This window comes from Rhopalosiphum maidis, chromosome 2 (assembly GCF_003676215.2).
Source record: "Rhopalosiphum maidis isolate BTI-1 chromosome 2, ASM367621v3, whole genome shotgun sequence".
Lineage (NCBI taxonomy): Eukaryota > Metazoa > Arthropoda > Insecta > Hemiptera > Aphididae > Rhopalosiphum > Rhopalosiphum maidis.
Window position 1 is genome coordinate 1,255,213 of NC_040878.1, and position 22,959 is coordinate 1,278,171.

A 22,959-nucleotide genomic window follows, 5' to 3' on the forward strand; every position below is an offset into this window, starting at 1 on the left:
TGTTACTATTCATATTTAAACTTCTTAAGTTTTTGTTCCAACAATTATTCAGGAAGGGCAAATGGTTAATGTTTTTTAAATTATTAACATCAAACACATATATTAACCAAATTATTATTGTTTACATATGTCATTAGCCAAATTAGATAATTTCATAACTACCGTAATAAATCACATGAAAAAATTCTTTAGTATCATTTATAAATTTACAATAGGAATAATGATACTACAAGACACAATGTCACAATTTTATAGTAGCCACTAGTCATACTCTTTTAACAAGGATATAAAAGATAAATTGTAATTGTTATATTTTTTTTAAGTCAAATGTATTAAAGGGTATTTTAGTATATTAGTTATACAACATAACACTCCTTATTAGTGTATTCATCTTTAAAAACACAGCAGTTAACTGCTTATTTTTTATGGTGATGACATAAAGATTTTCTTTGTTACGCTACTTATTTCTACAGGCTGATCTAAAAATGTATCACTATTGATTGTTATTTATGTACCTAATTAGTAATAATGCTGATAATGTGTTCTTGATTTTGACTAAACATTTATGTAAACTTAAATGTCGTAAAATCTGTCAGCTTCTGTGTACTTAGAAAATGTATTGCAATGAACTTAAGTTTCTCTAAAGATTATTTTAGGTGTTAAGATTTAGTCGTCAGATTTGTAATAAACAATGATCATAATATAACTAAATGATTGTGTTTAGTGTTTTAAAATATTAATATCTTTTAGAAATATTTTTATTGTAACTGTAAGTGATTTAAAAAGGCACCATGGTACGTTTTTATAATCTGTTAAAAATAACAATAAAAATATAACTTTCTTATTTAATAGTATTACTATTTAACCTAACTTTGTATAATTAAAAAAAAATTAACTCTATTTAAAATATTAACATTTTCAAAGTTATTTTAAGTTAATTTAACTATCCTAGTATTTCTAGGTACCAAGATACTCGGCTTTTAATAAGTAGAGCATAGCCAATAACTCTTTTAATTTCAATTTCTAAAACTATTTTTCTTACTATTGAATTGTACATTATATTAAATAAGTATATAATAAATAGGTATATGTATATATACATATGTATACATATGTATATTCATTTTAGGTGACAATAGAATGGTTCGACAATCTGACAGTTACTATCACTGCCCTAATGGGTGTGGACGTAAGTATAAGTATAGCCAAGGGTTGTATACTCACCGCAAGTATGAGTGTGGAGTAATTCCGATGTTCCAGTGCATTACTTGTAGAAAGTCATTTAAACAACCAATTAGTTACAAGCTCCACATGAAAAACATGCATAATATATTAACTCTCAATATTCCTGAATGAAGTATGCGTTATATTAAGTTATGTAAAATGTATACATTTTGAACTTTTTTTAATATTTAATATGTACACAATAGATTTATACCTATATAATAATTTATAAAAAGAAAAAGTAATGGCTTAGGACATTTGATGAGAAAATCACTTAAGTCAAGAGCAATAATTGTATGAATATAAAAATATGCATTTAACCGGTACACTAATTTTCTAAGTAAAATTTTGTGATTTTGATAAAATAGTTTTATATAATATTATTGTTTGAATTATATTTAAATATATTTTTGCAAAAAACCAATATTTTTTTAAAAATCTTCATGTTAATGATCTCTTTAGGTTTTAAATTTTTAGTTTTCTGATAGAAATCAATTAATATATAAATACCTAATTTTTCATATTCTGAAGTAAGAAGTAGTTTTTAAAAAAAGTTGATATATTATATTGAGCGATTGGTTGTAATTTATTAGCATATAAAGTTTAGTAGTGTATTGTGACTAAACATATATGCACTTCTGTCACTTAATTATTTCTCTTACCTAAATTTTAATTTTAATAAATAAAAAAAAATCATTCATTAAATATTATACGTCAAGATTAAAAAAAATGTACTTGCTTGTTCTAAATATAAAATTAGGGATTTTATCTAATTGATAAAAATATCTAACTCAAATTACTTGGTATGTAAAAAAATATTAAAAATAATGAGTTTATTTTGCATGGTAGTTCAAATTATGAAAGAAAGTTTAAAAAAAGAAAAATTATTTTCATAGGCTAATGAATTATTGTGTATCTATGTAATTAAAACTGTATTATTATTATTTATATAATATTATTGTAATCTTGAACTGTAATTGATTTGTTTATACTAATTATATTAATTTATACATATTTAAGTGTACAAATAACTTTCAGAAGTTTTGGTTAAATCTAAAAATGATTATTTTACTATATCAGGTGTGTTATTTATTTTAAATTTGGTGTCAGCTAACTGGCTTGTCAGCTTCAAAATTTCACTAATAAATCATGAATTTGTTTCTAAATTCACTGTGTATTTATTTGTCTAAAACTTATTTTTCTAACAGGACGGACGAGTGCTCTTTTTTCAGAAGATGATAAAGATGACATATATTGCCCAAATAAATGTGGGCGGAAGTATAAACATAGAGGTAGTGTCGCGAGGCATTTGAAGTTTGAATGTGGTGTAAAACCAAAATTTCAATGCACGATTTGTAGCAAATATTTTAAACAGCGCATTAACTTTAAAATACACATGATACGTATACATAGCTGTATTATGTAGTTTATATTGTTCTATTTTTAATTTATATTTTTAATCAATAATTAATTTTGGAATATTATATATATTACTTAGTGTCAGACTAGATAGAATTTAATTTAATAGATATTTAAATTGTATGTTTATTTAAAAAAAATAATTGGGTAAAAAATTTCTATAATGAATTGAAAATATACAGAGTGGTGCGAAACAGACAGTGCCGTGAAAATTATATTTATTTAATTTTCTTCAGTACATCGTGCTTTTTTATGTATCAAGTTTTTAAAATAACATTAGAAAGATGATGGCTGCTATAGGTTAGGTAGTGAAGATAATTTTTGAAGTTTTCGGCCACATTTTGACTGGTATAGTGGTATATCGCCAATCTCCTCCCTAATTCGCTCTTTGAGGTCTTCCAAGATGTGAAGCTGATGTTTAAAAACCTTTCCCTTCAGGTAGCCCCACAAGCAAAATAACAAATGCTCTAATCCGTTGAAAGTGTGAGCTACCTCACAGAGACGAAAAAAATGTACGGATAGCGAAGCCCTGTTGTTCACTAGACCAAACCATGGTAATGACTGATAAGTGATAATGGTCTGCCCAACGAAATGAGACCATCATAATTGCACTAACCCACTACATGGGAAGTACCAACCTTCTGAACTGCACCGTTTGATTTACCCCACCCTGTAGTTAAAATAAAATAAGTAACCAAAATATTTTTATAAATAATTGTATTTTATAGATGGTTAAATATTCTTTTATAAAATTACAAATAAATTAGTTAATGTTGTTTATAATCTTAGATTTATATAGTATTTATAATTTTATTTTTTATTTTATGTGATTTTTTTTTTTGTTTATCAAAACACCATTTATTTTATTGATATATTGATATTAAACATTAATTTAAAGATTCATTTAGTATTGCTCAATGAATAAACAATGGTTAGTTTGATGTAAATAAAATAAGCAATATGAGATTTGTTCAAAATATAAAAATTCATACTACAAATTTATAAAGGTGGTAATATATTAACACAATGGTTATGGTTATACTTGTGTTTTATCTAGTAGTTGATGGTTTGTAATTTTCAAAATCTTTTTAGAATTGTTTAGAACAATTAATTAGGTAAAATGCTAGATCGCTAACAGAGGTTTATCTGTATCTTTCCCACAAGAGACTATAAAATAATTTTAAAATTTTATTATTATCTAGTTTATATGTTATATGTACCATATTATTAATGTATTATACTATATTAATGATAATATTTTTTAAATAACTATTTACCAATATGTTTTACATATATAATACGTATTATAATAAATTATTGACAAACTTGAAAATTCCATTTTAATGTCTTGCCTAACTTTTTTTTTCTCATCATAATTTAAATCTATAGTTATTCTATGAGGAAAAGCAAATTTATCATCAATGGCACTTTTTAATGAACATATCTATATTTTGTATTATATTGTTCATTTAAATGTTATATAAATATTATAAGTTTAATTAATTGTTTGTAATTGATTGCATGTTATTAGTTGGTATTTCAATATTGATTTTAATTTTATGAATAAGTCATACTTAATAATGAATAAATGTTATCTTGTGAGAATTTACCCATTGCAGTATCTCCTGAAATAACAAAGAAATCATAATTATTTTTTTTTTTTGAGACTCAAAAGGACAAGAACTACATTTATTTCATATTTTAATTTAATTTAATGTCTTAGTACAGTTAAAAAAAAAAATTCAAAAATAGCTATTTTGTAGAGATTATTTTTCTGAAAATATGGCGTTTTAACATTTTATTTTCATTAAATCTCATGATTTTTAATTTTTTTTTAGTTACTAGAAAAATTGTGAATTATTTAATACCATATAACTATATAAGTACCAGTGTTATCAAACCTGTGTGCTCTTGCCCATATAATAATATCTATAAAAAACTGTTCTCAAAATTAAAAAAAAATATATGTATTATAAATCACAATGCTACTGATAGTAAAATGTTGAAATATCAAAATTTTCAAAAAACTAAATTACAAAATGGCTCTTTGATTTTTTCAAAATTATTAGTAAAAAATCATTTTTTTACACTATTATTAAAACATTAAACTAAATTAAAATATGAAATACTTGTCATCCTTGTCTTTGAGAATTTTAAAAAAATATATAATTATGATATTCCCGTTATTTCAGGGTTAGAGCAATTGGTAAATCCTCACGGCACATAATACAAAGCAAGTCGTTGATTTAATTATTCATTAAACATTAAAATCAATTAATTAGCTTATTTATTACTGGTAGTAATTATTTATATAGTAGATTTGATAAAATAAATATACTTTGTTAAATAAGCAAATATAATATACATCTACAGATATTCAAATGTTTATAGACTTTTAGTATTTTATTGTTTTTGGTTAGTACTTTCATCCATTAAACTGTCATGATGTGTCATTTTTTATATATTATAAGATTAATTTAATATTTATTCTATTAGACTTAAATAAAATATAAGAAAAAAGTTGTTTTATTGTTGGTAACATATTATGTGTAAAAGGGAATATAAAGTGAAAGATTTATTATATAAATATGGGACTTAATACAAAATGGTTTAATTATTTGTTTACTTTGGTACAGGATGATGTGGTATTATATTTATTAATAATAATATTGTCATTAATTTGAACTAAATGATAAATTACTGCACTTTAATGTATGAAAAATAACTATATAATTTTGTAATTATTTAAAAATTTTAAAATGTTGACTGATCCATGGAAATAATTGTTAATTAAAGATTTTGATCATTAATTTTGATTTAATACAGTAATAAATATATGAATAATTTTAATGTACTTTAATTTAAACTTTTTTATAAAAACTAAATTCCTTAAGAATTAAAAATATTAGGTGTGTGGGTGCTTGGTGGTAAATGCATGAATGAAATAAAATTTTTAAGTTGCTTAGTATGATATAATATTATAGAAATAAATGTGTTCATTTATCTATCATCATTGTTTTGCCCCTGAAAATTCAGGAATTTATAACTGATCATGCTTATTACTTCATTAGAATATTAATAATAAATTATTAAATTGTTAATTATTTTTTGAATTTAAATTAATTCAAACTGTTTTAACATTTTTGTTTTAGATCAGAAATCAATTTTCTTTTGCCCTAAAGGATGTGGAAGAAGATATAAGCAAAAATGCACATTAAACCGGCATCTAAAATTTGAATGTGGTATCCAGCCAATGTTTAAGTGTAATTTGTGTGGAAAATGTTTTCGACATACATTTACTCTAAAATTTCATTTAGCAGATGTACATATGATTATTTAGTTAAACTGAATTAATTGATAAATATTTTATTAACGTAAGTTTGTTATAAATCTTAATCATATTAGTAATATTAACTCATGTATATCACACTAGATACATAAATATAATAATCTCATATACTATTTAATTTTATAATAGTTATGTTTATAAGTTTTGATGTTTAATTCATGGTTAATAGAACTTTTGAGAGAATTTTAATATATTTGATTATAAAGCATTTCTTTTTAAATAATTCAAAATAAAATTTATATTTATAATAATTATTAAAACAGGGTTTGATTAATATAGTGATATAAAGTATAAACCATAACTATTAATCAACATAATTTTGAAATATTACTATTTTAAATTTTATTATCATTTTTGTTTTTATTTATATTACAAAATAAATTTAGAAAAAATAAATTTAGGTTTTAAATAAAAAATAATCATTTCATTGTTCTTTATATGAATATTCAAATAATGTGTCAATAAAAATAAAAACGCATTTTCAATAAATACTTTATGGGTATTTTTATTACAAAGTAATGATTGTAATGTTAACATATAATTGATAATATACATCTGTGTATTGATAGTTTAAAATAAAATGCATAACATTTTATAGTTAATTTAAACACAGATATGCTAAAATTAGAATACTTATGAATACTTTTAGTATAAAACCTTCCGAAAAATGTATTAAATTATTAAAATTTGTGTTACTATAATTACAGTGTTTTAACTGTTATTTTGTTTTGGATAGTATAATGTTATAATTTTTAGTACTAGTAAGTTGTATTTTTATTATTACTAAGAATAATTACAATCCATATTTTAAATTAATCATATTATATTGTGTTTGTGATATAAGTATACATATTACACACATACATACATTACATAATTAAAATTTTTAAAATTAACATAGTTTAAATCTCTACCTATATTAAAATCTTTTAAGATAAATAATATTGTAAATTATTATATTAAATTTTTTTGTAATCTGATGTTTTATAAATTAAAAAAAGAAAAAATTTTATTTTTATGATGTAATTATTTATTTTTATGTTAAAATGTTTTCCCAATACCTAATATACGCATGTTGATCCAATAGTTAACTAAAATATATTTTAGATAAATATTACATTTTTTATGATATACAATAAATTATATAACTATGCATCTAAAATAAAGATTAGGTATTAATATATAGTATAGTCTGAAATTGGATCTTAAGTTTTTTTTATTACATTTCATGATGTAAAAATCTTAAAATCTGGTTATGGGTAAAACTGAACTAAACCATTTTATGCTTGAAATTTATTTTGATAATTAGTGATTAATTTCTTATCTTTTTTATCTTTTTATTTTTTGTTTTAGTATATTTTATATAAATATATGTAAATAATATGTATAAATATTTTTTTAGCTCAATGGTATAATTGCAATGAACAACCACCAACTCCTAAACATTTTCAACTTGGTCCCTTTTGTTTTGTTTGTGTGCGATGTGACAGAAAGTACAAATATGTAAGGAATTTAAAAAAGCATCAAAGATACCAATGCGGTGTACCACCACAGTTCCAGTGCAAAATTTGTAACAACTTTTTCACACAAAAGTCAAGTTTAAGAGGTCATATGCGAACAGTACATCGCATCTTATGTTGATTATTAATTTATCAGTTCCTTTATTTTTTATATGTATTAGATATTTTGTCATTATGTTTTATGATATTTAAAAAAATGTTTGTATAAAAGTACTAAATTTAATATTAGTTGTATGATATATATATATATATATATATATATTAAATATTATTAAATCATCTATCTTCAGTTTAATAATTTGTTTTGTGCCAAATTTCCTAGGAACAGGTTTATTGACAGTTTAAAATTTTTAAAATATTTGTTATAATTTATAAAAGTAAAATTGTTCTCTAAAAATCTTTAAAAGTTATGTATAGTATAATTTTGACTCAACTTAAGTTTAAAACTAAAACTTTAGTTTTAAAGTTTTTTTAGTTATCAAGGGATTAATAGATATAATTTGTGTATACTTAACAATTTTGAGAGGAATAAAGTATATAATTACTATAACTTTTAAGTGTCTTTAATATTTCCTGGCTGATGTTTTATTTTTTAGAAAAATAAATTCTATATTATTTCTATAAAATAGGTAATTTTGTTCAAAAGCATGAAAAATACTATTACTTACATTTAAATATTATGATTTTATAACCTTACATAAATGATTTAATTTTTATTTGATCTAATGCCATATTACAAGCTTATTTGTCTATATCAAATGTATAATTCTTAAGTAATTTGTAAATATATGAAGATTTTATTAATATATGAGAGGTAACTATGTTTGTAATATTAATGTTGAATATGAAAACAGTGAATCTAATTGTAGTATGGCATTTTATTAATGAAACTATTATGTAAATTGCAAAAAATGATTCCTTTTCTTAGACTAGAATTTTTAAACTTTATATAATTTATAGTTGAATATTTTATAAACAATTTTGATAGTTAATATAATTTATATCCAAACTTAAGGTTAGTTTATAACCTAAGTGCTATTGTTTTTTTTTAGTTATCCAAAGAGCTTTAACTATATTGAAATGTTGTTTTATTTAATTTGATTATAATGTTAGATATGTTTTTTAAAAACTTATTTTGATCTTTAACACAGTTCTAGGTATAATAAGACGGTGTCGTAAACCAAATAATCGATGTGAATTCATTTGTGGTTGTGGTCGAATATACAAGTACCGCAGAAATTTGACCCGGCATAAGAAATATGAATGTGGTGTAAGCCCACAGTTCCAATGTGAAGTTTGCTATAAGCAATTCAAGTATAAAAATGAGCTTAAAGCCCATATGGGATTTGTACATAAATTTGTGATTCCCAAAATTGAAATGGGACCTTAATCAAATTTGTATACCATAAAAATAAACTGTTTGACATTTATTTCATATTAAATTAAAAATAATTTTTAGTTCAGTGAAACCATATTTATATTATTTAGTAATACATTTTTTTTAAAAACTATTATTTGTGAATATTTTTTTAAGCATAAGCAATGGTTTTTAAATTCTAAGTAGCAGTGGCGCCACTATGAGAAGGTCTCTGGATTCAGACCCCATCTTAGGTTGGGTCATTAAAAATAAATTCATTGTATTTCAATTAATAATAAAAATGTTTGAAAGTTTGAATGCAAATTTTTTGAGTATGAATTTGAATTTGAGAAAACATTTAAATTATATATTTAGTATGAAATTGTGAAAATTTAAATTTAACTCATTCCCAATTTAATGGTATTTTTACCTTTCAATTAGAAATTAAGCTAATTAATTGATTGAGGATGTCCTCAATGATCTCAGTATTTTCTGTAAGTATAAGAAAAAAGTTAAGAGAAGTTTTTAAGAATTTAAGAAAGTGTATTGTGAGCTTTGCTCAAAATTGTTTTAATTAAATATTTTTATGATTCAATATTATTTTTAAATTTTATATTACAATATTCATATATCTTATGTGAAGTTGAACAAAGCAACTTCTTGATTTTCCAAATTATTTCTTTATTATTTGTATATTAATTTTTAAATTGTATTATTTAGTGTTTACATGCAAACGTTTCTATTTTTCTTCAGTTTCTATGATACATTATCAATACAGTTTTATGATTTTTTTTTTGCATTTATACATATATATTATAACATTCAATTTACTTTTTATCTATAGAAATTTGTTTCTTTAAATCATGATTTAAAATGTAATTGTCGTCATTAATTTGCAATTTAACCTATTAATAATCTTTTAAATACTAAAATATATTGAATAATATTGTTTTAAACTAGAATTTGTTAACACAATTTTTTAAATATTTTATTTACTTATATTGTTAAAAATGTTTATGAGTAAAGTGTGTGCTTTGAAGTTAGTAGAATGTAAGAAATAATGTATTGATATTATTAATTTTATGTATATAAAATTGAGTGAAGTAATGTACAATAACCATATTGCACAGTTTTTAGTTTTTAACTTTAGTATTAATTCTAAAATTACAAGTAAAATGGTTAAGGTATCATATATATTATGTATTATATCAGGGGTCACCAATTAATAATTTTGAACGACGAATCTGAACATTTTTTGTGGGCCATCAAAATTCTAAGTACCTATTTACATTATTTAAAAACCAATAATATTTAACAAAAATAATAATTTACAATCATAATTAATATAATTTTGTCATAATATGTGTTATTTATTCTTTGTCGGGCCGGATAAAATGTGTTTGGTGCCATTTGGTGTCCCACGTATTATATTATATTATATACTATAGTTCATCAGAAATAACCTTTGATATTTTCATTTAATTTTATTTATAGTATTTTGCATTTTGACATTAGTTAGAATTAACTGATTATCTAAATTAAGTTTAATTGGTATAGAGTCTATACTACTATAGATGTATGTTTGTATGGTTGTATAAAAATGGGGGAAGCAGAAATATTTACAACTACTCAAATTTGAAGAGTATAAGTATATTATACTTTATGAAAAAAAAATGTTAATAATTAACTTTATTAAAAAAAAATTATTTTATATTACATTTTTAATATAAATACTAAATAAAACTTTGTACAATATTTAACTATTGGTTTGGGATTGTTAGTGTAATGTTATGTATTTTTAATTTTTTGCTTTTTATTGTTTTATTGTATTTACATTAATTTTTTTATTTTTTAGAAAACTTCAAGAAATTTAAATGTAATCGATGTAATCGAAAATATAAATACCAAACTTCACTATCAAGACATATTAAATATGAATGCGGTGTAAGTCCACAGTTTCAATGTCAATTTTGCTATAAACAATTTAAATATAAAAATGAACTTAAAATGCATATGATATTTGTACATAAATTTGTGATCCCCAGAATTCAAACAGGCCCATGATTAAATGTATATGTATATAATGTATTATAATTATAAAAACAATTTTTATTATAATTTTGTTTTATTTCCTTTATATTACAAATATGTATGAATATTTCTCAGTTTTTTGGCTTTCAAGAAAAAGCTATCTAAGTTAAACATTGTAGTATTATCTATTGAATATTTATTATAAATTTAATAAATAGTTAATTTTTGACAAATTCATTCATTGATGACTCAGTAATTTTCTTACTTTTAGAAAAAACTAGAAAGAATCATTATAATGCTAGATAATACATTTCTAGTTTAAATATAGATATACTTAAAATTGTTTTTTTGAATGACATGATTCAACAAACATGTTTTGTTATAAGAATTTTAAAATAAAAATCTCTTATTTTATATTTTTAACCTAAGCACATTATTTATTGTTATAAGTAAAGACCAAATTTGTATGTAGTTAACATCTAAAATACATAAAAAAAAAATCAAATATTTTAAAGCCTATAACTAGCATAAAATTTTGTGAAAAATGTTGAAAAGAAAACAATGTAAAAACAGTGCCAATCTCAACGATTGGTGAAGTTTCAAATTTCTATGACTTGTACTTTTTGATTAACAACAAATAACTTAAATCTTTTTATGATATATCTTTATTTTATGCAATTTTGTATGCTCAGAAATTTTTTTATATTTTTAGAAGTTTTTAGAAATTTTTTTTTTTGCAATCATTTGAAAGAAAACTTATGGAGAACCTTGTATTTGGTTCTTTAACCTTAGGTATAAATCACAACAATTTTAAGAATTTTTAATTTTTTCAAAATTCCTTGCAAATTTTCGCGGTTTTGACATATTTTGTAAACATTTGAACTTTAAACACTCATTAACAAAAATTGAGACCAACGGTTTTTTTTTTTTTTTTTACTATGATAAGTTAAACTTATAATAAAGTTTGTATTAAATTTTAAAGGTTTTTTGGAATTCAGAATTTTTTTAATAGGCATATCAAAAAAAAAAAAACCAGAAAATTTAAATTGTTTATAAATAGATAACGCTAATATAAATATTAAGTGAAAATTTCAAGTATTTACAGTGATTCGTTTTTGAGTTACAACAAAATAATAAAATCGATTTTGTCAAAAACTGGTTATGCATAAAAATTCCCGTTTTTCCGTTACTTTTTTAAGATTTTTCCTGACGCTTTTGAAAACTATTGGAAATTTTTTACTTTTGATCTTCGTGAAGTACCTATAAGATTCACTTTCCTTTTAGAAATGGGGTCTAAAGTTAAAAATCAAAGCACTATTACTACTCCAAAACGTGTTGACAGACACAAAAATAAAAAATAAAAAAACACATCATTGTAAAATCAATACATTCGTCATTCCGTTAAGAATCTAAAAATGTAATTGAACTTAAATAAAATAATAATAAATAATAAATAATTATGAATAACAATCTGATTTACAATATTTGATTAAAATTAATTATCATGTGCATTTCCAAGTTTTTTTTCTTAAAATTATATTTTCTGTCACTTTTTTGTGTTTTAATTGTGAAAACACGAGTTAACTATAACTGCTACAGATAGACTGTAGTATTGTATGTGTATATGTAATCGACAATTGTTATAGTATCTTTATTATCTTAATTATGTCGTATTACATTGATGTATATATAAATATATACATATACATATATATATATAATTATATTATTAGATTTCCAATATTTAAAAGTACGAGACCGAACGCGCACTTAGTGCACGTGATTTTTTGTTGGTATCTGCTATCTTGAATTGTTTTTAATCTACACATCATTATTAATTATAATATTAAATATAATATTTATTAATTTAACAGAACACATCATACTTTACATAAAATGTGCTGATAAAATATTTTATGATTATAATATAAATCTCGAGAAAATTTTACAATATCATAATTTTTATTTATACATTTTTGTGTACACATAGTTCTTGATATTGTTATTATCTCGTTGTTCTCCTAGAAAATATCGTAATGATTGATAAGATCGAACTCTATACATCTCTACGAAGGTCCAATTATATTTTGTCAAAAGTCTGTCCTTGGCTTTTATTTATGGTCATTGCAAAAGCTAATATTACAGGAAATTGTCGTCGCTTAAAAGTAAAAAGATAAATATCTTCACAGTACAATGTTATACGATGTATGAATGTTATATCTCCAGCTTTGTCACTAGTTAATATTCGACACTTAAAAAGATTATTTGCTAATTGTAATATTTGAAACCTCGTGCCATTGCAAAGACCTTGGGCAAAATTTAGATTACGAAGTAACATTACAATACAATTATTTCTTAACTTCAATTCATATGGTGGAAAGTTTGGCGGATTCAAAGAATTTAAATATTCAGGCAATATAACGTCAGTTATATTTCCATTATCAGAGTTTTCTGTAGTATCCATACCAGTATAGACTTTTTCTAAATCTTTATCAAGTAATTCAACAACCCTGCAGTTTATTTCACCAACATCTACATTTCGAGCTGACAGCACAGTCACCTTCATAAGTTCATCATCTTTACATTGAAAAATCAAATCTTTGAATAGTGTTTCGACTATATCATCCGTTCTTGAAGCAATACATTGTTCTGGAGCCAAAATATTATCATTATCATTTAACGTACCATTGCCGACATCTAGAAGATATTTAGCAAATTTCGCCTCTTTTGGTAATATTCTCATATTTTCGGTAAGTGAAAGAATCGAGAAATTTTTCCATAATGGACTAAATTTGATTGATATGTTTACCAACTCGTTACGTGTAGCATTACATTAATCTTGACAGGTAATAATTGTCTGAAATCACCACCAATCAATATAACTTTTCCACCGAATGGCAAACTATTATTCATGAAGTATCGGAGAGTTCTATCGCCTACTTCCATGAAGTATCTTGGACCTTCGTCCCAAATAATAAAATCATAGTTTTTTAATTCTTTAGCGTCTTCGGATTGAATTTTGATATGTGACGTGGAGTCCGAAAAAATTGGAACAGGCAATCCAAACACATTATGTACAGTTCTTCCATTCGGAAGCGATATTGCGGACACACCTGTATTGACATAGTACAAACCTTTTTGCCTCTGTCTTTTAGAATATAGTAAAGAGTCACGTAAACAAAAGTTCCCTGATCCACCAGGTCCATCCATGTGATAACATGTACTGGGATATTTAAATCTATCTTCCACTAAAACGATCTCTATAATTTTATTAGCAATATCTTTTTGCATTGTGTTTAGCTACATATAGTGACGCTGTCCAATTTCTTGGTAATGTTGAAGAGGTATTTCGTCTAAATTTGGATTCTCATCATTCATTTCGTAGTCAGTCAATGATGGCATACCGGGAAAGTCGCTGATGTTACGCCTATTGTAAAATAGTAAATTATTAATATCATGGTAAGCTTTATTATGAGAATTTGAAAGAGAATGATTTTGTTGAAAATTTTGTGATAGAGGATCTTTAAACTTTTCCCATAGTTCTCCCGGACTATTTGGGTGACAGTGTATTAAAATACTTGCAAATAAACATCTTAATTGTCGTGGCATCATCCATATTTCAACTTCGGTCATCGCACGTTCCCATTCTCCATCGTCTTCAATAAGGTATAGTTCTAAACATGATCCATGAAATGTATCACAGATTTTATTGTCGACTGTCCTTAAATCTTCAAAACTCGTAGCTCCTTTAACTATTATTAACAACAAACGAAGTTGAAACAGTTCTGTTTGACTTGGACTTATGACAATGACATTAAATTGTTGTATACGTATATTCCATGATTTTTTCGAACTATTAGATGCTTTTTTAAAAACGTAATGTGATAGAATCTCAGTATACGTGAGCTTTCGCGCTTCTTGGTCTCGTAGATTTAAATTAAAATATTCCATAAGCATAGTTTTTTTTTCTAATGAATTCATTATAGAATCTTCTGTGGTTCCTCACTAACGATAACAGATTGTTGATTTGGTAAGTGTATTGGTAAACGTATGATCGAATGCCTTTTTTTCTGTAAGGGTCTGCCCAAAATTCTATCACATCCTTCAACAGGGCTGACATATCATGTATTTATATGATTTTTAATTTCATCATGATTTACAAAGTTTTTATTACCTTCGGTTCCATCGGTGATTATGACCGACGCAGCATCATGTTCTTTATATACATATTTATATAAATATTTGACAGATTTAATAGTAGACAGTATTTCTGTATTTATATAATAATTGAACCTTTTCAGTAATATGGGATTGTAAGGGATAACATATTGATTATCGGCTGTTCCACCGCTAGGATGATCATGACCACCAGTATTTCTGCGACAATATATAGGATAACCATTTTCATCCATCACAGTTTCATTTTGAAAAGGTTTCAGAAAATGCTTTCATCATCGTTTTCCATTGATTTTATTTGATTGAAAAAACTTGATTTTAAATTTAAATTCAAATACAAATTATCGCTATAGTAAAAATAAATAAATCGCGACGACGTTTGTTTATATAATATATATTATATATGCTTGATAACGAAAAGAGTCCACATGAGCGAAAGTGTACTTTTTATTAAAGGATAACAACATAATGTAGAGAAATGACAAAGTAGATACATTATGAATCAAAAATATTTGTACAAAAGTACTAATTAGTACATTTTTATAAAAAAACTTGAAACGTAATCAAACATCTCTTGATTTGGATTTTTAACTTATTTCTATAGGATTTAGAACACACTATAAAAAGATGCAATTCCATGGAAATTTGATATCTAGTTATAAGGTAAATAGCCAGATGATAAACTTTTTAATACATACATAAACTAACAATAAATTAGTGTTTTGTAGATGATAATTTTGAAACATTTGTACTGATTAGAACAATACATGCAGTATACAGAAAATTCTTATATTAAATTTTTTATGAAAATAATGTTTTTTAACAAACTGATGTTTAATGGAAACATATACTAAGGGTTTAATTAACCCAAAAAAAAGCAAAGTAGGGAATAAGTGTTTATCACTATTACCTCTAGAAATTATTCAATAACTAATGACCACTATAGACTATAATAAGGTCAATAAAATAAAGATTTGTTTACATAGGTAAACAAATACCAACTGATATGTGAATATTGAATAGGTAATCTACTTAACATAATCATGATCGAGTATATTATTTAGTTTGCCAGGATTAGCTTGGTATTTCCATAACAACAAATGTTCATTTATGGAGACCTGTGAAGCGAGTCAGAAAAATTACATCAATAAATATGGACCAAGGTTAAAATATATGGGAATTTTAATTTAAAATCTAAGATCCAAAAACCCAAATTTCACTAATTGCACCTAATGGTGATTACACTTTATACAATTTGTTTTTAAATTCTTTATTATAATATTTTATTGTATTATATTTAAGAAGATAACACATACCCAATAAGCATATTATATAGCGTATATATATTGAGTTAATTACATTTAGTTTTTTAATTTTAGTATGAAATGATTTAACAAATTTTATAATAACAACATTGTCTGTGTTCTATTAAAGGTATTTTTTTATATGTTATGATTGTTTTTAAGAAATTTCTAAGTGTTGAATAAAATTTTTAATTAAAAAACATACATAAATAGATTCAAAAATAGAGTATTGAAAAAAATACGCTTTTATTTTTAGTATTGTTGTTATTAAATTACAAAGTTGATAGATATTAATTAAAAAAAAACTATACATGACTCAATAGCTTCGCATAAATTAAAAATATGTCTATATTATAAGTTTGTAAGGTTACTAAGTGAGTAAATTAAAATTTTTATCCAGCTTGTTATAATGCGTGGTTTGTGTGTAAAATATATTTAATTTTTAATTTAACATATAGATTTGGTAATTGTCATTTCAATATCATTAGCTAAATCAGGCTTAAGGTTAATACCATAATGATTATTTTATCATACAATATACATGTAGCATATAAACTTCATAAATATACCTAATACCTAACTCAATAATATAAATAGACTTAATTTAACATTTTTAATATAAATATAATAAGATATTAAATTATTGATTTGCTTCTGATTTCTTACTATTATATTTTTAATTTTCTACAGTATAGAATATTTTATATACTGTAATATATTTTTTTTTCCTATAGAAAACATCAAGAAATTTTCATGTAATCTTTGTAATCGGAAGTATAAATATCAAGGCACATTGTCAAGACATATTAAATATGAGTGTGGTTCAACATTTAAATTTAAATGTTCAATTTGTTCAAAACAATGTCGTCGCAGAGATATACTTAAATTACACATAGCTAATATTCATGGAATTATTATGTAAATGTTGATAAAGAAAACTGATATTTAAATTGAAAATTATATTTTGTTATTAATTATTTGTTTATATATATTTTTATTTTATTTTTATTTATTGTTTTTAATTTAAAGAGCAAATTAAAATTGTTATCCAACTTATAACCTTGCATGTGTAGATACTTTTAAGAATTATATGTATTTAGTTTTAAATTTTATGAGTTATGCTTATTGTTAAAATATATTTAAATGTTAATTGTAACATACATTTATTTCGTTTAATTCATTACTTTTGTATTTTTTGTGTTGTTGATTTTAGCTTCTTTCTTAATAAACAACGAAGGTAAAATTTCTAAATCATATATATGCCCTAAGTGTGGCAAGAAGTATAAACATCAACCTAGTCTGTGCAATCATAGAAGGTATGAATGTGGAGTCTTACCACAATTCAGGTGTAGAATGTGCAATCGCTTATTCAGCAGAAGTCACAGACTCCGTACGCATATCATGATATCACATAATAAAGCCTATTAATACTTCAAATTAAAATAAATTATCTGGAGTTGATGTCAATATGTGTTGTATTTATTTTTAACTTTAATTAGTGTTTAGTTAATATATTGTGTACTATTTTTGTGAGATGTTTTAATTATAATTTATAAGTGCTACTTCATTCATCAATGTATAAGTTATGTAGACAAAATAAAATCATGATTCTTTAAGCTTTATTGATTTATTGTTATATTAGTTAAAAATCAATAATATAATTGAAATAATATTTTTTTATTCTAATTCTATGTTTTTAGTTTTGATCATTAAAACTATATTTCAGGTTACACTTGTATTATTAATAACTAAGAATAAAAAAATAACCAAATCAATAAATTGCTAATAAAAAGATGAAAATAATGAAATTCAAAACATTTTATTCATCACCAACCCAAAATAAAAAATAAAATAAACCTTTAGATAATTTAAATAAATGTTGAATTTTTGTAGTTTTAAAAATGTTGAGGATTAAAATATTGAATTATATAAATATTTTATGAACAAAATATGTTAGGATAGGATATTAACTAAGAGAAGTCCAAAGTATGATTTTTTTGAGGAGCATTATTATGTCACTTTTTTGACAGATTTTGATGTAGTAAACATAGTACAATATTTGTATAGGTCTTGGTATGTCAACATTATTCAAAGTTAATTATAAGCAATATTTATACTTTTTAGGTATGTTTCTTTTAGACCTGATATTTCCCTCTTTTTGCAACTATACTTACTATTTATTACCCTTTTCATCATAAATGGCATAAATAATTTTTGTAATAGCATAATAAATTTGAACGCTTTAACATTAAAGTTAGGTTTTATTTTTTTATTTTAAAAGATTGTTAAAGCTTTATTTTAGTTTAAATAATTTATAATTTATATGGTTTTTTACTTTTAAAATGTTAATTATTGGAGTTTTTTTTTATTGTTATATACATATACGCTTGTATTTGTAACAACATTTTTTTTTTGATTCACTAGTTCATTACATACCTTAGTTATTAGTATTTAACTTGAAGAACAAGTTAAGCCAATAAAATAAAAAAATAAATAACTTCATATTTTTGTTTTTATAGGTACTAATTGTGATTACTATATTTGCCCTCAATGTGGTAAAGTTTACAAATATCAAAGTAGTCTGAATTTGCACTTGAAATTTAGGTGTGGCGTTGAACCAAAATTTATATGTCAAGATTGTATGAAAAGATTTGCTCTAAAACATCATTGGAGAAGACATATGATTTCTGTGCATAATATTTTGTTATAAACATTTTAAGTTTTTTTTTTTTTTTTTTTGACATTTGCAAGACTAAAGCTATTATATTAGTTTAATATTTTACACATACTATACATGGTAATTAATTTCGTATTAATTATTTTATGTTATATTTTATTTTATTGAAAAAAGTATCTTCAATAAGTAAGGACTAAAATTAAATCATTATCAACTGTTATTAAATTAGTGACATTTTTAGAATTAGGAATATTAAAATTAATTGGAAACTTTATTAAACATTTTAAGTACCAAACTAAAAATCAGAACAAATATTTTAAAGGTAAAGGATTGTTAGTTTTTATAGTTTCTTTTTAGTTTAAATGAGTCTTAAATATATTACCATATGTCAAAAGACTAGGAAACACCTACTTAGTATCTATTTTATGACTTTAATTTTTTTTTTTAATTATTACCCCTAATCAAAATATGATATTTGGATTGATACATTTTTTCCAAGTCATTTTGATATTCTAAATTATAAATTGACTGAATAATAAATGGGCTATTTTAAATTGTATTTATGGTTTGACAGCAAGCAAAGTATTATAACATATACTTATTACATAAAAAATAACTTAATTAATTCAATTTTTTACTCAAAGCAGCTTTTTATTGTAAAGAAGTTTTTTTTTCAGATTAAATTGAAATGATTAATACCAGTATTTATTGAAACAGTGATTGAAATCTTTTCTATTCTGACTAATCAAAACCTCAAAAACATCAATATGGTTAGGTATTTTAGGTCTTTCGGTTTTTAATAAAAAAGGGTTATATCATATTTAAGAAAATATCTTTCAAAAATATTTTAAAATCTTAAAAAGGTCTTCTATGATTCTATCTACCCACTGTTGTTTGGATTGCCCTTTGGGCTGTTTTATGTTCGGTTTCCATTTATTACATATCCAAATAATCTTTCAGATTTCCAAACATGATTAGCCTATCTTATTCTATTTCTCTTCATGACTCCTATAATATTTGTTTCTTCTAAAAATCTTCTCAATTCTCTATTTGTTCTAACTTCAAATTTACCTTTCTCATTATTTTTGGTTCAAAAATTTTCCTAAGTATTTTCCTTTTAAAAACACCCAATTTGTTCTCATCTGTTTTAGTAGTTATCCATATCTCACATGCATATAATGCTATGGGTCTAATTAAAACTTTGTACAATGTTATCTTTGATCATATTAAAAGTATTTTTGATTTGAACAGTATTGATAAACAAAAAAATAGTACTGAACCAACTAATTTAAATCAGTTCAGAGCTCGGGGCCCTGGGTTCGCAATTCCTGTCGCACTGATTAGTTTTTTTGGGGGATAATTTATTTATACTATCTAATTTAAATCATATTATGTATTTAATTTTAAGAAATTTGTCTAGAAAATTTCATTTATCACCATTTTAAATTTTTAATAATATTTATTGATGAAAACTATAATAAAACCGTTTCAATTTTAGTTATTAAAAATTGATCAACATTTTAATACAAGAATGTTAGTTATAATTATTAGAATAAAGTTGTTTTTGCTATAGAATCATTTAGTGACAGGAAATATCTTAATAATTATATTTATATACCTAATATTTTTTCATAATTTTTTGAATTTCATAGTAGTTTTCAAGAATGTATCATGAAAACAAATATAAAGTTTGTAAATACCAGAGAGAACCATTTAATACAAATATTAACTATTATTTTAAAAAGTCTACTTAAGGCTACAATTAATGAAAGGACCTTGATTATATCATATTAATTGAAATGAAAATTGTCTTAAAAAAATTCCATAGCATTTATTTTATTATGCCATATGAATTTTATAATATAGCAATAATGAATACAGGTATTGCAGTTAATCTAAATTAATTTTAGTTATTTAAACCTGTCATGATATTGATTGCTTATTTAATTACAAGTTGTGTATAATAAATACTTTGTTCATTCATTTATAATTTTTAGTGATTTTTAAGTGATCTCAATATATTTTATTAATCTTATAAATAAAATATATACAAATTATTAAATATTATAAATGACTATGTATAATTATGTTTCTAGTTCTACTGACTGGCTTCTTATTTTTACTAATTTTAAATACACTATTATAAAATAGATTTTGATTGATTTTAGTTAAACCTTATCCATCTTAAAACTTTTTTTTAATGTAATAATCGTAAATTAATAAAATTTATAAATTATATATTTGAAATATTTGAATTAAATCATTAAAATTTGTTTAACAATATAAATAATTTAAAAGTTGCGTATAATATATTTATTTTTTAGCACACTAAGTTTTTGTTTGCTAAATTATTATGTTATTTGTTTATATTATATGATTCCATATTTTTTTGTATGGAATAGAATTTTTCATTTTAAATATTTTTATTCTATAAAATTACAATGTTAAAGCTTTTACTATTGTTTAAAACAATATTTAAACGATTTATTCAATTTTTTAAATTATGGTGTTAAATAAACAATTTTTTAGTTTACTTACCCAAGATGTTTACTGTATTATTGTCAAATACATGATATTATTTTTATTTATATATATATTTTTTAACTACATTAATATTACACTTTATTTAGTTTTTTTTTATTTTATTTAAGTTTTTTTTTTTTAAATCTGTATTTCTAAGTGTATATCAATATTTATTTTAATGTATATTGGCTTAATTTATGTTATCTGGTATAATATTCATAAATTACTTAAATTTTTTATTATAACATAAAATAATATATATTTCAGATTATATGTTTAATGGACACGAATATATATGTAATAAGTGTGGCAAGATATACATGCATAGAGGAAGTCTTCAAAGGCATTCAAAATTTGAATGTGGTGTAACTCCAAAATTTAGCTGTGGCTTTTGTGGACGCAGATTCTCTCAAAGATCTAATCTAAGCAGACACGTGGTTGATATACATAGGAGTGCTCTTGAAGAATTTATCAATAAGCGTTCGGTATTTTGCTTTATTTTCTATAAAAATTATTTTATAATGTTGCATTTTATAAATGTTAGTTTTTTTTATGTATCTACAGGAATCAAGAAATGAAGGTGATTTAATATTGCAAGTCAGTAACCATAACATAATGTAAAATACATAAATCTCGGTTGTTAAATTTAATTTAGTAGTTATTATTTAATTTATTTTATTAAACAACTTATAATTTGCCAAAGTTTATTTACCATTAATAAAATCATAATTTTGTTGATTCATTAATTTGTTATTTTTAATTTATTGTTAAAAATATAGTTGTTAAATAATATATTGTTTTTGATATAGGCACCTATTCTTTTTGTTACATATAATATTAGATTACAAAATAAAATATTTGTTATATATTATAGATAATACATTTATTATGATTTACAATAATTTATTATTTTATCTCTATAAAATAAATTTAAAAACATTGAAATGAAAAATGTTGAATACAACTGTTCAATAATATTTACTGTTATGAAATGTAAAATCCACAATAAAAGTGAATAATTTATGATTTTGTAGACATTATAGCTCAACTAAAATATATAATATATTTTTTATTTATAAATATTTTTATTCAAATTTAAAAAGATTTAATGATGGTTTTATAAATTAAAACATAAGATACAAATATGCACAAATAATGTATTGAAGTGCGTTATAAAGGTATGTTATTTTATAAAATGAGATATGAGTATTAAACGTTTAAGAAAACTAGAAGTGAACTCAATTATCAACAATAATTATAATTACTGTAAAATGATTCTAAAACAGACAGCCAAATTAATAAATAAGTAGCCTTAATCAAGATTTGTCTTAAATTACAATTTCAATTTCAATTACAAATATTAATTTTGATATTTTTAA

The 22,959-nt window shown here is 22.8% G+C and overlaps 1 protein-coding gene and 1 long non-coding RNA gene across 41 annotated transcripts in view; one reads left to right on the plus strand and one right to left on the minus strand.

The window, feature by feature from the left end:
- Positions 1 to 22,959, plus strand: part of LOC113554788 (longitudinals lacking protein-like) — a 360,082-nt gene that overhangs the window by 94,148 nt on the left and 242,975 nt on the right. The window contains exon 5 of one of the 40 annotated variants that reach the window (XM_026958787.1): positions 8,664 to 8,917. The exons of 38 other annotated variants lie outside the window; for them this stretch is intronic. In XM_026958787.1, coding sequence (XP_026814588.1) covers positions 8,664 to 8,902 — 239 coding nt within the window. In that variant the 3' untranslated portion in view covers positions 8,903 to 8,917. Of the gene's footprint in view, positions 1 to 7,394; positions 7,649 to 8,663; positions 8,918 to 22,959 lie in introns of those variants that run through there. One more of the 40 variants, XM_026958786.1, reaches the window with a different exon arrangement.
- LOC113554799 overlaps positions 3,018 to 22,959 on the minus strand; it is a 55,900-nt gene continuing 35,958 nt past the window's right edge. The window contains exon 4 of the long non-coding RNA XR_003405307.1: positions 3,018 to 3,313. This is a non-coding gene — a long non-coding RNA (uncharacterized LOC113554799). The remainder of the gene's footprint in view (positions 3,314 to 22,959) is intronic.